Source organism: Frankliniella occidentalis, unplaced genomic scaffold, assembly GCF_000697945.3.
Source record: "Frankliniella occidentalis isolate FOCC.00 unplaced genomic scaffold, Focc_3.1 Scaffold43, whole genome shotgun sequence".
In the NCBI taxonomy this organism is placed as follows: Eukaryota; Metazoa; Arthropoda; class Insecta; order Thysanoptera; family Thripidae; genus Frankliniella; species Frankliniella occidentalis.
The window spans coordinates 1,822,408-1,837,085 of record NW_026267173.1 but is presented as its reverse complement, the minus strand read 5'-3'; the positions used below and the strand labels follow the sequence as shown (position 1 = coordinate 1,837,085).

Here is a 14,678-nt window from a genome sequence, read left to right as displayed (position 1 = left end):
CCCCCCCACTCTTCGGTCTCGCGCATTCGCATCCCCCTCTCTTCCCACTCCCCCAATTACACTACGTATCGCGACACAAGACAACTTACATTGACTTGAAGGGTGGTCTAGAGGAGGCCCCTGGCCGTTGGATGGGTTGTGGGGTGCAATGCTAAGCTTTGGACCTTCAGGTACAGGGTCAACATCAAGCGTTAAAGGTGGGAAACTGCTGGGATCTCCAGTTCTGGGCATAACGGGTTCGCGCCGTTGCCCAGTGCCATTGGTGAGACCATTTGCGCTGTAAGTACTGCTGTCACCTGGAATTTTAAAAAACAGAAAATGTACAAGAATGTCTATTTATACTCCCCACTACAGAATGTCAGAATGTTTTCCCTCCTTCAACAGTAATTTACCGGTGTGTGAACTTGAAATATAGGCATCATCTTCTTCATCATTCTCTTCAATTGGTTCTTGCTCTGTAAATTAAGGTAAGGAATCAATAATGGCTGAAATAGATAACAATAAAAAGAAATGTTACTATGGGTGCAACACAAACCTGCTAGTTTCTCAATAGGTGTATTGTAGTTCCCAAACAGATCAATGAGTTTAGACATATAATTTACAACATCATCCATGGGAGGTCTCAGATTAGGGTCCTTATCCCAGCACCTATGGGAATGAAAAAATTCATTATCCAAACTTCACTTTAGAATACTTTTGTTTCAAAGCATGTAATTAAAATAAATATTTTCAGAAATCTTTGTCTTGATCTCTACCTTGTCATTATATCCTCTACTGGTTTTGGACAGTTTTGAATTCGAGGTGGACGAATACCTTTGTATACCTCCCACAATATGCGAAAAGCATTACCACTCTCACTGAAAGGTTTCCGCCTGCTCAAAACTTCCCACAGTATGATACCCCAACTATAAACATCACATTTCTCAGTGTATTGACTCCCTGTTAGAAACAAACATTCATCATAAAAAATACATTGAAGGTTTTTTTTTTTTTTATATACTTACAATGATAATTCTTATTTGTACCTTCAAAAACCTCTGGAGCCATCCACGCAGCACTGCCTTTGTTATTAGTCATGTATGTGCTTTTAACACAAGCAGTACCAAAATCACAGATTTTTAATAACTCTCCTCCTGCAACCAACAGTAAATTAGGAGATTTCAGGTCCCTGGAAAAGAGAGAAAGGATTGTTTAGATAAACAAGATGTGTGTTTGCACTATCCACAAAAAAAAGGATGGTTCACAGTGTTTTTAAAGTATTTTCTGATTTGTTTTGGGTAATCTGATTGGTTGAAACCAGCTTAAAGTTGGCTTCAGTTCTCATTTGGCCAATCAGTTTACTTAAACCAAATGACGGGGTGGCTTCACCTTCACTAGCCGAGACTACATCGATCTTCAGTTACTTACCTGTGGATAAGGGCTTTCGGTTTCATGTTGTGTAAGTAAGAGACACCACTGGCACACTGAAGAGCCCAACTGATAGCATGCCCAGCAGTGTACCGTTTTTGAGATCGCCCATGTAATACTGAAAATGAAAGTTAAATAACAAAGACAAAATTACCTCAGGATTTCCTGTCAATAATAATAACTATGCTCTAAAACATAAATTACCATTATAAAGTGATCCACCCTCTGCAAATTCCATGACAAGACCTGGATTTTGTTGTTCATCGATATAAGCTCCATAAAGTTTTACTATGTTCTTGTGGGAAACCCTGGAGAGCTGATGAACCTCAACCATAAACGCCTTCCGCTCTGATTCTGTTTCGATCCGTTTGACAGCAACTGTGTTGCCTCTCCATATTCCTTTGTAGACGACACCAAATGATCCTTTACCTACAACCTGAAATAAAAAGTTAGTACCTGACTCTTTAATTAAACATCACAAAGACGCTCGTGAAAACATTCAAAACACAGTTGGGTCTTCGAAATCAAAATAAAAGTTAATGGTAATGATAATTTGGACAACTCACAAAAATTGTGCCAAAACAGTGGGAAAAACAAAAGGAAATAGTATGCATTCTTTTAAAAAAGATATTTGCCAGGGTTTCAAATTAGGCCTAAAGTTGCTGACAAGCTTACCTTTAAAAATTGAATTTCGTTGTAGTCTATCCTTTCCACAAAGTGTTGCTGAGGAGCATTTCCGTTGTGGCTCGCCATGAGTTGGTGTCACCATTACATAGCTGTACTAAAATCAAAGTATGCTTACGTTCTGTTCAACATATCAAAACCAAAATTTTTATGTACAGAACACTGCAGACGACAACTGACGCCATCGTTTCACAGCCTTATACATGATTGTCAAAAACAGCTGACCGAGATTTGCCAGGTCGTACTTAGTTTTGGAAGGCGTAGTTAGTTAAGACCCTGAAAATATGGATTCCACTGGTTCTTCGTTGTTGCAGAGAAATCTTTGTTGATCTCGACGTGTTCACTGTACGATGAGTACTGCTTCAAAGTGTCGTCAGCTCACCTTGGCCATCCTGAAGCCTCATATCACCAAAGTCCCTCACGTTTTCCAGGTTATGACGCAACCATTGGCCTAGTTCGCCATTGTCTGTCTCTGCTAAGATCGAGCTAGAGTAAACAAAGAACTAAGTCCATATTTGAAAAGGTCACCATGTCGTCTCCCAGTGCTGGTAAACGTCGCATGGACACTGATGTGATCAAGCTAATTGAAAGCAAACACGAAGTTACCATTCTTGGTGGATTGAATGAATTTTGTGTCAAATTTTATGGGCCAAGGGGTACTCCATATGAAGGGGGTCTATGGAAGGTGAGAGTGCATCTTCCAGAGCACTATCCGTTTAAGTCACCTTCCATCGGCTTTATGAACAAAGTGTACCACCCTAATATTGATGAGGTGTCTGGTACTGTGTGCTTGGATGTCATCAATCAAGCTTGGACAGCTCTATATGATCTGTCAAACATCTTTGAGTCTTTTTTGCCTCAGCTATTGGCATACCCAAATCCCATTGATCCTCTAAATGGTGATGCTGCTGCTATGTTTTTGCATAAACCAGAAGAGTATCGGAAGAAAGTGCAGGAGTATGTTCGCAAGTATGCAACTGAGGAAGCACTGAAAGAGCAAGAACAGGAGGGAGTTTCTTCAGACAGTGAATCCTCCCTCTCTGACTTCAGTGAAGATGAAGTACAGGACATGGAGTTATAACAGGATATTGTCCTTCCCCACTCAACATTTTCTTGTGATATTGATTGTGACGTGAAATTCTATATTTTAAGATGAGCCTTTACTGTGATGCCCTAATGTTGTGAAGTAAGAACAACAGAAAGCAAATGGTGATGTGAACTTGCTTTCCCATGCTCCACACACACAATGGCTGGTGGGACAAAAAGGAGAAAACATAGTTTATTTATCTCCTATATCTTTTTGATCTACAAAGGCAAGCCCACATTAAAGCATTTTGAAAAATTAATTATTATATAACATGGTAATCATCTAAGCATTCATAGTTCTTTTGTTATTTATAAAATTAAATGGTTGATTAGCTACATAATGAAGCTGAATTCATTGCTCTTCAAATAGGTTGTTTGAATATAAATATATTAAAATTTAGTGTGTCAACAGATCTACAATGAACTTAGTTCAACGCTTTTTAAGAAAAAAAAATATGTATGCATAGATGTGCTCTGAATCAACCGTAGCATACATCAGTTTAAGTTTAATAACAGTTAACTTTTGTTTGCATTGCTCACTAATACTGTGTTGAATTACTATCCGCTTTGCCAGTTTTTTTTTTTTCCTTTTTGTTTTTTTTCTCCTTTTCCTGTGATAGTCATTCAACCATCTTTTTGCTTGTGGGAGCACTGTGCCAACTTGTGTTATCTTATGGGTCAAGGAGGTCATATTCTGTGTGATTTCAAGCAAGAGCGTCCATTTTTATTTATTGTTTCCTTTTTTCTTTTCTTTTTTTGGAATTGATACTTGTGTACACTGTTACAGTCAACGTAATTCTTTGTCCAATTAAAAATGCAGTTTTATATGTTTGTTTCTTTTTTTTTATTGGAGTGGTGTTGGCTCATGGAAAGTAGTTCAGAGTGAGCCATGGATCATTATTGATTGGGGAGATTTTATGTTAGTTTTTTTGTTATATAGTTGGGGAACAATGTTTCTTTACAGTGGTCATTTCAATTTAAGGTTGTATATAGTTTTATTGCTTTCTGTTTAAACAAAAGATCACTGATAATTGCAAGCTGCGCCATGTAATCCTCTTGTGGATAACCAGTGTGTTTTGGGAAAAAGTATATTATTGTTTTTGAAAATGCAAATTTATTTGTACATAGATGGAAGCTGTTTGTCTCTTCTCTCCTTTGAACACTTTACTCTATTTAAAGTATTTCCTTATGGGAGTTAATTGCAGTTTTTGAGGGACCTAGCTACCAAAGATATGTTGCTCAGCTTCATTTGATGAATATGTTGGACTAAGTTTTTGTTCTAGGCCTTCCATGATTATTAAATAACCTTCTGACATGATTTTCAGCAGCACATGTAAAAAGCCTTACTTGTCACTAAATATCTTGTGTCTCCCCCACTTGCTTGAAATGAATCTTTATAATCCAATAATTTGTGTCTACTTGAGTGTCTTTTCTAATTACTATTTCTCCCCTTTTAGACTCACAGACAAACGTTTTTTGTTTTTCTTTCTGTAGCAATAAAATTATTTTTTAAAGTCCCTTGTATGTTTTCTAGACTAAGTTGTATAATTGAAATTGTAGTAATCTATGTCATGCAGATGTGTATCATTGAGACATCCACCACTCTACCAGTTGCCCTCTTTAATCAAATTGTGTAAAAATTTGATTTCATTATCTGAGCCATGTTAATTTAATTGTTAGGAACGGGAGTCCCCATCTATTCCAATATCAAGTTTAGTAGAGACCAGCATTCCAGTAGATCTTTCCTTAAGGTCTGATTATGTCAGATTGGTTGGCAAATGACCGTTTAAGGCATATTTTTTTTTTCTCTTTGCTGTAGAATGTGAGAAATTGCATTATTGACAATGGCTTTCAAGTGGTCAAGTCAACAAGAACAACCATTACAAAACACCAGGCTGCAGCATTCTATTCAGAGCATAAAGAGCGCTTTTTCTACAATCGTTTGATCACATTTATGTGCAGGTAAGAATGCACTGCTATCTGTTTAATTCTCATAAAGTTATTGTTCTTTCAAAGGTTGTTTAATTTGGATTTCAATTTCTTCAGTGGTCCATCTGAGGTTTACATTCTAGCAAGAAAGGATGCCATCAGAACTTGGCGTGAGCTAATGGGTCCAACCAAAGTTTATCAAGCTGTTTACACAGCCCCTAATACTATCAGGGCAAATTACGGACTATCTGACACAAGGAATGCTACTCACGGATCTGGTAAGAGAAATTCTGTTGTTTGGGGCTTTCACAAATGAAATCAAACTTGAATTTTACACTTAGGGATGCCTTTTTATGTTGTTCTTTTGTTTATTCTTTTTAGATTCCGTGGAGTCGGCTCTAAGGGAAATTGAAGTGTTTTTTCCAAGCTTCGATTATGAAAAGTGGATAGTAGAAGATGAACCATACTTTAGTTCAGGAAAAGTTCAATTTGATGAAGAGAACTTTGTTCATCGTGCTTTGAAATCATGAATGTTTCAGCTTCGAATCTGTGATTTTTACGACCAATTTAGTTTTCTTTTTCAATAACTTCTAGGGTCACCATCAATCCCTATTGTATATTGCCAAATGACCAAAAAATGTGTCCTTTGTGTGTAGGAATGCCAAAGCAATGTGTCTCAGAAAGACTAAAATTTAAGACCTTTGTCCTTAGGGTCTCAGCAGTTCTAAAAGTGTTTTGCAAACTGTCACCAGTCTACTTGGGTTGTCTTGTCAAGCTTGCCAGAGTTTTACTTTGCTTTCAATCAGAATATGTACAGAAAAGTTATTTTCAAAATGCATGGTGGAGCTACCTTATATTGAGAAATGTGATCTAGTAAGACTTTCAATTTTCTTTTGACCGAAATTCAATTTTCTACAACCAAGCCGTGGGCCAAAATATTATTTTTGAGTTTATTTGAATGTGTAGCCTTACTTATTCTAGATCTAGCTGTGTATCTCAAATTTGATAAAAAGAATGGAGCGTTCAAAGTGCTGTGGTATGGGCTCATGTCATCTTTTTGAATTGTAATTTGCATAATGTGTGAATTACATGCAATAATAATTTGTGTAATACTTCTCTGGTATAGAGGGTCAATATTAAATGTTTTGCTGTGTAGGAATTAAGGAAATGTCGGAATATTTCAATTCTCACTTTCCATTTCTATTTTGTAGATAGCTGACACCTATTTTAGAGTCTTGATATGAAAGATCAGCCTTGTCAATCACTTGGCTCATGGTGCCAAACCGTGGGCTCAAATTTTCCCTAAACAAGCCAATCAATTTTTCTCATTAATTATTATTACTGGTTGCTAATATGAATGCAAGGTAGGACACATAAACCAGATGTTTTGGATATTTATTAGTGTTTGTGGTTCTGATTTCCCTCTCAAATTTGCTGTTGTGAAGAATATTTTACTTGGCCCTTCCAAGCCTGTGGTAACATCAAGCTTCAATATCACCACAGGTTTTACTTCATAATATCTGTTACAGCAAAGCCCAAAGAGTCTGGCTAAAGTAAGAATTACTGAAGTCAAATTCATATTCATAGGTATGGCCAGTTGAAGTGGCTCAATGGATTTGACCCATAATATCCTTGTTCTAGCTAATCTAGCCTGTCAATATTTTGTTCAGTTAGACTCTGGGCATATTTACTTCAAGCTCAGCTTGTGGATAATTCTCTGAAAGATGTGATCTCTTTTTAGCCATGTCTTTAAAATCCAACTACATAAAGAACATGTTGACTAATTTTGCTGTCATAATGGAAGAAATCAAGCTGTAGTAAAAATTTTAACATTGTACTAAATCGGATCCTTGAAGATTCCCTATGATTTTTAAAGCGTTAAATTTCCTAAGCACTTTGAATTTTGGACTGGGATAAGCTTTGCTTAAATAAATCCTGACTAAAACATCCACCCTTGTGATGTTCCCCTCTTCGACTTGATGCCATGCCAGATCTAAAGTCTTAAGTACTTTTGGCAGTTTCTCATTTTCATCTTGATTTTATTTGGCTCCAAAATACAAATGGGCACATTTTGATTGAACAATGTCCCCATATTAACTGTTTTGCTTTTGGTTTTTGGGACTTTGCTGGTGAAATGCTTAAGCTGTATTTTGTTTTTTACAGTCAGCCTTTGCCATATCAGACTATCGGGAGTCATTGTTTGTTCAGACAGTCATTGTTTCATCACTACCAGGGTAGAATTATCTATTCACTGATGTAATGTTTATGTAGACTTTAATTATATAGATGTTATGGTGTGTATTTTATATTTTTTGCTGATGAAATTGTGAAAATGTACGGAGATTTAGAGAATAAAAGTGTATGCTTGGCCTGAAAGTATTCCTTAGACTTATGAAACCTGTTGTACTGGCAAGCCTTTTTACTTCTCAGTTTAAGGAGAAAGAAAAATTTCAACACAATTTCTATGACTCCTATATAATTAGTGCTCAATACAGAACCTGTAACAGTGAAGGCCCTCCATAGTGAAGAAACATAAGAGTTACAGTCCTTAAATATACAACATTTTTTAAAAGTAATATGGAAAAGTGAAACCAGAAATACATACTCATTTGCCACTTCAACCCAGAAACACAAACCGACAGCTTCTACCAAAACTTAAAGGAAATCTTCTGATAACTATTACTATAGACTTTTTACTTATACATAAAATTCTTATTAAAATTTGTTAATGTAAGGATAAATTTATCTATCAGTCTTTAGTTTCTAATCAATAACACAAAGTAGTTCATGCATCAACTTTCACATAGACTTTTGACCTGGAAAATATTCTAATCCCTTCTTCTAATTTATCAAGCTGTTTTTCAATTTCTATCTTCCTTTGCTTCATTTTAAGGGTATCAGTCCGAACAGGTATTTTATTTAATTCGGTTATAAGTTTATTATAATCTGCAAATCAGACAAATGGTAAGAATTGGCGCATTAAACACATACAATGTAACACATTAAAGATGCCTACTTTTTAAAATCATATCCAGTGTTTCTCTCCGTTCAGCATCGGGCATAGCTACATGACCTGGTGGACAACTTGGATCAATTTCTTTGGCACGAGCTGATGCTAAAGCCTGTTCAGTCTTTCTTTTACACAGGTACCTTGTACAGAAAAACAATAACCATAATTCTACAGGGAAATAAAATGTAAGAAATGTAAATAAAATAAGAATCAGCATACTTAGGGATTTCTCCCTTCTGGTAAGAAGAAGGGTATTGAGCATGAGAAGAAGTTTTTGTCACACTGGTCAATTTTCTTGAAGTTGTAGCTGTAGCACTTTCAAGATCAGATACCTAAATTACAAATTAAGAAGATCAAATCAGATGAGTAGGTAAACTAGCACAGTTAGATCAATTACACATTGTACTACAAAAACTAACCACACAAGATGCTATTCCACTAGTAGAATGGTTCAGACTATGGTTGAGACGAACTTTGTCGGAATGAGCTACACTGATTGCATCCTAAACATAAAAGAAACTTTCTGTTTGTTTCACAGTTTGGACAAAGTTATGATACTAATAATGTAAATGGTAATATAGTCAGACCTCTTTAGAAGCTAGTTTCTTGGATATTTTTTTTTTATTTATGTCTTTAATATCCTCTACTAAAGAGAAGGTTTTGGAGTCAACTTCTGGCCCTTCTTGATGATTGTTGTTATCTGACTCTGTTTTGACAAATGTGGCCTTAGGGCACCTGTTTTTATCAGTATTGGAAGTTGTTTGCGAGTTACCTCCAGAGGCATTTGATATATTGGACGGATGGTTGTTTTCACTGTCACATTCAGCTGTGGATATGCCATCATGGGAAAAATGTTCTAACCGTCTAAAAATTTCAAATTTTGGTTAAATTAAAATTTACAACAAAGTAACAATCACACTGCACACACACAACAAAAGCAAACACCAATAACAGTTACTTTGAAAGATTTCCACAACTATTTTCTTCTGTTTGTACACTTTGATGACATATGTTATGTGAAATCAAAGATGGGCAAACTTCTGTCCATTGAAAAGGCACATTTTCTTGGTGAATGTAATGAGCTGCTTGACCAGTTTTAATGTCCCTGGACAGATGACGTTCCATTAATTCAAGAGACAGATTGTCAGATAGTTTTGTATTTAAATCCGGCCTAATGTGAGAAAAAACATTTCCCTCATGAAACTGGTTGGCATGTGATGCAAGTGAATCAGTTATTAAGTTAAAATTCCTTACTTAGAACGATGAAGAGGCTTCGGGTTGTTTTTCTGACAACCAGAAAGTTTAGGCCTTTCAAAAGAAGCTGATCGTGCAGGTAATGGACGTATGGAAGCTCTTAAATTCTGAAATACACATTGAAGATGAGCAAAGTACCTCTCAACTATCTGGAATGTTTCATCAGGTGCCTCCTATCTTTACCTGTGGAACATAATTAGTAGAAATATTGTTTCTCTCTCTATTGGAAGTTGATTTGGCCTTAACATCTCTCTTGTTCTCTAAAAGGAAATTCCTTTGACAACGGGGTTCTGAAAGAGGAACGGAATGTAAGTCACATGGAAAGTGGTTTGGATTTGCATACATGTGAAAACAACAAAAGAACTTACTTGGCTCAAATAATCCCTTTAATGTCGCCATTTTTAAACAGACCTGTCTAAACTATAGAACAGTCAAAATGCTGTGGGAATATCAAAAGAGTTTGGTCCCTAAATGAATGAGGTTACATGAACAAATTTAAATCATGTATTGAGCAAACATTCAAAAATATGTATAAGTGAAACATTAATTGTTCAGTTTTTGAACGTACCTATCTTGGCACACGCTATAAGACAACATTATTGAGCAAGTACACAAGCTTTCAATATAAACATCATGAAGTTTCTGTTGTTGTTGACATGAACCACAACATACAAAACACCACAACACACGATTTAAAGCTGAAGAATGTGCAGCGGCGATTTTTCAGCCCACGACCAAAATCATTGTTACCACAATCAGATCCAATATTTTTCTAAGAGCTTTAGAATAGAAAATAGCAAGAATACCTAATTTAAATCAATTAAAAATGCTAAAAAAGATTTAAAAACGCAAAATAAGGTTGCAGTTGACCCATCTCTAGCTTGAAAGTAAAGGAAATGAGATTTTAATTTGCGAAAACTTCTGTTGTGTTGGCAATGGTCAGCAGACAGTCTGACAGTCACAAGACCTAGCAGCCTCAAAACAGGTGATTGCATATCGGAAAAAGACAGTTTGGGGAAAATCTGTCTTCGTCCTTTGATTGGGAAGAAATTTCCTCACAATGTCAAAAATGGCTGCTTCACGTCAGTCAATTCAAGACGTTATTCCAGAACTCCCTGCGGAAAATATTGGTAAGTATTGAGAAAAACTCGTGATACCATTGTGGGTAAATTTAATGGGTAATTCGTAGTAATTTCTCAAATTATACGTCAAGGTTTATCTTTCAACTTTAAAACTGCTGCTCTTCGTACTGCCCCAGTGGTGTAATCACACAGTTTGGTTTCCAGCTTTTTCTTTAGTTATAGGTTAGATTTGAACCGATTCTCAAATCTAAGTGTCCATACCCTCATTCCTTCTTTTGGAAAATGCAATTTCTATGTCAATTTTTTACCTACTTAATCTATATAATTGTCTTCTCTAGGGCTTGTTTATATTTTGAAAAGTTTGTTGATGATGTACACATATACAGATACTCAGTGTCAACTGCAGTGCCAAGACCTCTCACTTGAAATTTGCTCTGTCTATTAACTTTATATTTCCTTCAGATATGCTTGCTGCTACCAGCAAGCTGCAACAACAAGCAACTGAAATCCGTGCTCAGCATATTAACTGGCAGTCTTACTTACAGTGAGATTTAATTTCTATGTGATGTTTACAATTTCTCTCTTTTGAGGATGACCATTGACAGTACTTTTCTTCTTTGATAGATCTCAAATGATTTCTCAAGAAGACTTCAACTTCATCAAACCTCTGGATGCAGCAGATGCAGCGACCCGTGAAGCAATCTTGAAAGAACACCGTACTCAGTGTGCCAAAACTTTCCTCAATTTGCTCGGACATGTTTCTAAGGATCAGACTATTCAGTACATTCTGATAATGATTGACGACCTTCTGCAGGTTATTGTTCATTATTTTTTAAAACCTGTTTGAGTCAAGTGTTACTATGTACTTAAAAAAAATTGGTTTGCAGGAGGATCGTCATCGTGTTGAAATCTTTCGGGAGTATTCTCAGAAAAAACGAGAATCAGTTTGGGGTCCATTTTTAAATCTTCTGAACCGTCCAGATGAATTCATCACAAACATGACTGCTCGTATAATTGCTAAAATGGCATGCTGGAGCAAGGAAACAATGGAGAAGTCTGATTTGCATTTTTATCTTACCTGGCTGAAAGATCAACTGAAGAAACCTGTAATTAATATTATATCCTATCTTATACCCATCCTACTCCCCTCTTATATTTATCAACTTTTATATATTCCTTTTGAAATTTCTATTATAGGACAATGAGTATGTCCAATCAGTTGGGCGTTGCTTGCAAATGATGCTGCGCATTGATGAGTATCGTTTAGCATTTGTGGCAGTTGACGGCATTTCTACTATCATATCAGTCCTCCGAGGAAGAGTTAACTTCCAAGTTCAATATCAACTGGTCTTCTGCCTTTGGGTGCTCACTTTCAATCCTCTTTTGGCAGAAAAGATGAACAAGTAAGTGATATGGAAGCATATTTGCATACCGTCATCCCCTATGGCTAGTATTCTCTGTATCATTCTCCCATAAGTGCAATGGTACCTCACCCAAATCCCATCCTCCATGCTGGAGTCCCGACCCATTCCCGTCATACCTACAAAAGGTATGCCTGTGATTTAAATCAGTTAGAGGCTTATTCTAAGCCTTTATTTATATATTTTTACAGATTTAACGTTATCCCAATTCTTGCTGATATTTTGAGCGACTCTGTGAAAGAAAAAGTGACCCGGATCATACTTGCTGTATTCAGGGTGAGTTAGAACTTTCATATTCTTATCTATAGCAGCTGTATTGAGAAGGATTGGCAAAACGTGTACCACCCATTTTTCTACTAGAAAACACCCTTTTTGGATGAATGCCATAGCTCCTGAACCACTAATCTGAAAATTCAGGAAGAAGTCCCAATACATACAATGGACTTTCCTGTATCGTTTGAGGTTTGAAGGGTCGTTTTGGGCCGTGTGGATAGTCTAAACCCACAGTTTTGGTCTGATTGGGCCCAGACAAGTCAAAGGACCATCAGAGGAATGTTCTAAAACCAGAGCAACAAACTTACTTTTTTTGAGGTGGTTGAAAAATGGGTGGCACATGGCAGATGATTAGGTTCAAAAGTTCAGTATTTTCAAATCATTATGTTTTGTTTACCAGAATATGATTGAAAAGCCTGCTGATAGCCAGGTTTCAAAGGACCACTGCATGGCAATGGTTTCAAGCAAAGTTTTGAAGCAACTAAGTATTTTGGAACAGCGTAAATTTGATGATGAAGACATTGTTGCTGATATTGAGTTTTTGAACGAACGTTTGCAGGCTTCAGTTCAAGACCTGAGGTAAGACTTTTCCATTTTCAGTAATTACATTTTCTTATTTATTTGTTTGAATTATTCTTGTTAAAATGGATATCTGTTGGATTTTAGTTCGTTTGATGAGTATGCCACTGAAGTTAAGTCTGGACGCCTGGAGTGGAGCCCAGTCCATAGGTCGGCTCAATTCTGGAGGGAGAATGCAGGTCGCCTGAATGAAAAGAACTATGAATTGCTTCGTATTCTGACTCACCTTCTGCAGAACAGTCATGACCCCCTTGTATTAGCTGTTGCTGCTTTTGATATTGGAGAATATGTCCGTCATTATCCTCGTGGAAAACAGTAAATATGACACAGTGTTCTTTTCTTTTATTCTCAAACAAGTGTTTTGTAATTTCTTCAAAACCACATTTTACAACGAATGTACATTTTACAGTGTCATTGAGCAGCTTGGAGGCAAGCAAACAGTAATGCAACTTCTTGCTCATGATGACCCTAATGTGCGCTATGAAGCATTGTTGGCAGTTCAAAAACTAATGGTACACAACTGGTAAGAAACTTACTGAGAACCTCAAAGTGAATATCAAAGACTTCTATCAAAGACAAAGTAATATCTATCATATTATTATTGCAGGGAATACTTGGGAAGGCAGTTAGAGAAGGAGCAGGACAACAACAAAACTCAAGGAAACAAACCTGCTTCTGGAGGCAGTGCTGTTGCTGCAAAGGCGTAACAATCCAATGGAAACCGAGGCCTTACAATAGGCTTTTATTTGTTTTCATCTGATTTGCTGAACCTCTTAAACTTTTTAAAAATCTACTTTCGCCCCTGTCTGTTAAGGTTTGTTGTAACGAATTTTATAGAGAGGAGCCCCCGGTCATTATATTGTTTTGTACTTACTATTACCTTATTTTAAAATTACCATTAATACAGAGTGTTTGTGAGTCAACTTTACACTATCTATATCAAGCTTTGCTTTTATTGCAATTGATGAGGAGAAATGTTGGATGTAGGTATGTTTCTTTTTCTCTTGTCAGTAAATGAAGAAGCTCATATATATTCATTATCAGTATTAGTGCAGTTGTTTCATCTTAAATATCACATTCAGGCCAAACCATTTAATTTTTCTTTGTGAAAGATTGGAGACAGTGACTTCTGTGTAATCACTACCAAAGTATATTCTATTATCTCTCAGACTTTTAATGTCTTGCTTTGTAATTTCTTAGCCTTTTGTAGAGGTTCAGCTTTCCATTTTTGCTCATTTTATTTCTTGTGTGTACATACATTTTAAAGTAGCTCAAGAAAGAGGTTTTGAACATAGAGAACTGCATTGTCATTTGAGCAAAAGAAAAAAAAGGTGGGTTTTTGGTTACACTTATAACTTGGTTCTACCACACTTGCAAACTCCACAGGATTGTTAATAGAGTAGCAAACTAACATTCCAGAATACTTTTCATGTATTCTAGGCTGTAGATGAAATTCATTATTAGAAAGATGTAATTATTGTACATAATATATCCTGCAAATCAGAAGAAAATGTATGTAATTTGTTAAATGCTGTTATGTTTGATCATTAATGAATTTTTGTTTTGTTGTCAAAATTAGTAAAAGCTTTTCATGAATTTTGATTGTAATATCATTGTACATGGAGTATATCTGCATTAAATGTGAATTTTATGAGCCTTGTCAACTGATGATTATTTCATGTAAGTACATTCTGTTGTCTTCTGTCATCTATAGGTGGCAGGGGATATTGGGAGAAGTCGTGACTAGCATGAGTTTTTTGGGACATAGTGAAGGACTGAATTGTTGTGCTATTCGCTCTCTCTTGTAACGAACCGTTTTCATGCCGTCAACCATTGTGTCATCCGTCATTATAATTGTTCATCGGAGATTGGAATCGTCTAACCCCCCCCCCCTTTTCCGACCGAATGAGTTCCTTCCGCAGCAGTGCGGCAAGAAGCGAGAGGGAAGGATGG

At 36.3% G+C, this 14,678-nt stretch overlaps 5 protein-coding genes across 7 annotated transcripts in view; 3 read left to right on the top strand and 2 right to left on the bottom strand.

Annotated features, from left to right (window-relative positions):
* Positions 1-2,297, bottom strand: part of LOC113218397 (mitogen-activated protein kinase kinase kinase 7) — a 4,839-nt gene extending 2,542 nt beyond the window's left edge. Inside the window, exons 1-8 of the mRNA XM_026438736.2 lie at positions 2,083-2,297; positions 1,612-1,843; positions 1,408-1,525; positions 1,026-1,168; positions 756-939; positions 536-648; positions 393-455; positions 90-296 (exon numbers count right to left, since the gene is read on the bottom strand). Of these exons, the coding sequence (XP_026294521.1) occupies positions 90-296; positions 393-455; positions 536-648; positions 756-939; positions 1,026-1,168; positions 1,408-1,525; positions 1,612-1,843; positions 2,083-2,160 (1,138 nt within the window). The 5' untranslated portion in view covers positions 2,161-2,297. The remainder of the gene's footprint in view (positions 1-89; positions 297-392; positions 456-535; positions 649-755; positions 940-1,025; positions 1,169-1,407; positions 1,526-1,611; positions 1,844-2,082) is intronic.
* A 19-nt stretch (positions 2,298-2,316) lies between these two features.
* Positions 2,317-4,585, top strand: LOC113218403 (ubiquitin-conjugating enzyme E2 H). Its single transcript, XM_026438743.2, has 2 exons — positions 2,317-2,436; positions 2,523-4,585. The coding sequence occupies exon 2, from the start codon at positions 2,621-2,623 to the stop codon at positions 3,170-3,172; it is 552 nt and encodes a 183-aa protein (XP_026294528.1). The 5' UTR covers positions 2,317-2,436; positions 2,523-2,620; the 3' UTR covers positions 3,173-4,585.
* Positions 2,373-7,485, top strand: LOC113218404 (nucleoside diphosphate kinase 6). Its single transcript, XM_026438744.2, has 4 exons — positions 2,373-2,522; positions 4,997-5,139; positions 5,224-5,384; positions 5,488-7,485. Exons 1-4 carry the CDS (start codon positions 2,442-2,444, stop codon positions 5,634-5,636), a joined length of 534 nt encoding a protein of 177 aa, XP_026294529.1. The 5' UTR covers positions 2,373-2,441; the 3' UTR covers positions 5,637-7,485.
* An 80-nt stretch (positions 7,486-7,565) lies between these two features.
* LOC113218400 (uncharacterized) lies at positions 7,566-10,100 on the bottom strand. Of its 3 annotated transcripts, none has more exons than XM_026438739.2 (10): positions 9,939-10,100; positions 9,739-9,837; positions 9,554-9,660; positions 9,371-9,477; positions 9,075-9,287; positions 8,704-8,980; positions 8,536-8,619; positions 8,336-8,448; positions 8,123-8,256; positions 7,566-8,052 (listed from the first exon to the last, which is right to left on the bottom strand). In XM_026438739.2, exons 2-10 carry the CDS (start codon positions 9,767-9,769, stop codon positions 7,892-7,894), a joined length of 1,227 nt encoding a protein of 408 aa, XP_026294524.1. In that variant the 5' UTR covers positions 9,770-9,837; positions 9,939-10,100; the 3' UTR covers positions 7,566-7,891. The 3 variants fall into 3 exon arrangements, with proteins under 3 accessions (XP_026294524.1, XP_026294526.1, XP_026294525.1); XM_026438741.2 differs by having other exon boundaries at positions 9,739-9,790; positions 9,939-10,092; XM_026438740.2 differs by having other exon boundaries at positions 9,739-9,809; positions 9,939-10,091.
* A 214-nt stretch (positions 10,101-10,314) lies between these two features.
* On the top strand, positions 10,315-14,389 carry LOC113218398 (V-type proton ATPase subunit H). The gene is made up of 10 exons (XM_026438737.2): positions 10,315-10,500; positions 10,915-10,996; positions 11,077-11,266; positions 11,340-11,558; positions 11,650-11,855; positions 12,065-12,149; positions 12,547-12,725; positions 12,813-13,040; positions 13,135-13,248; positions 13,333-14,389. The coding sequence occupies exons 1-10, from the start codon at positions 10,431-10,433 to the stop codon at positions 13,430-13,432; spliced, it is 1,473 nt and encodes a 490-aa protein (XP_026294522.1). The 5' UTR covers positions 10,315-10,430; the 3' UTR covers positions 13,433-14,389.
* Positions 14,390-14,678: the final 289 nt, after the last annotated feature.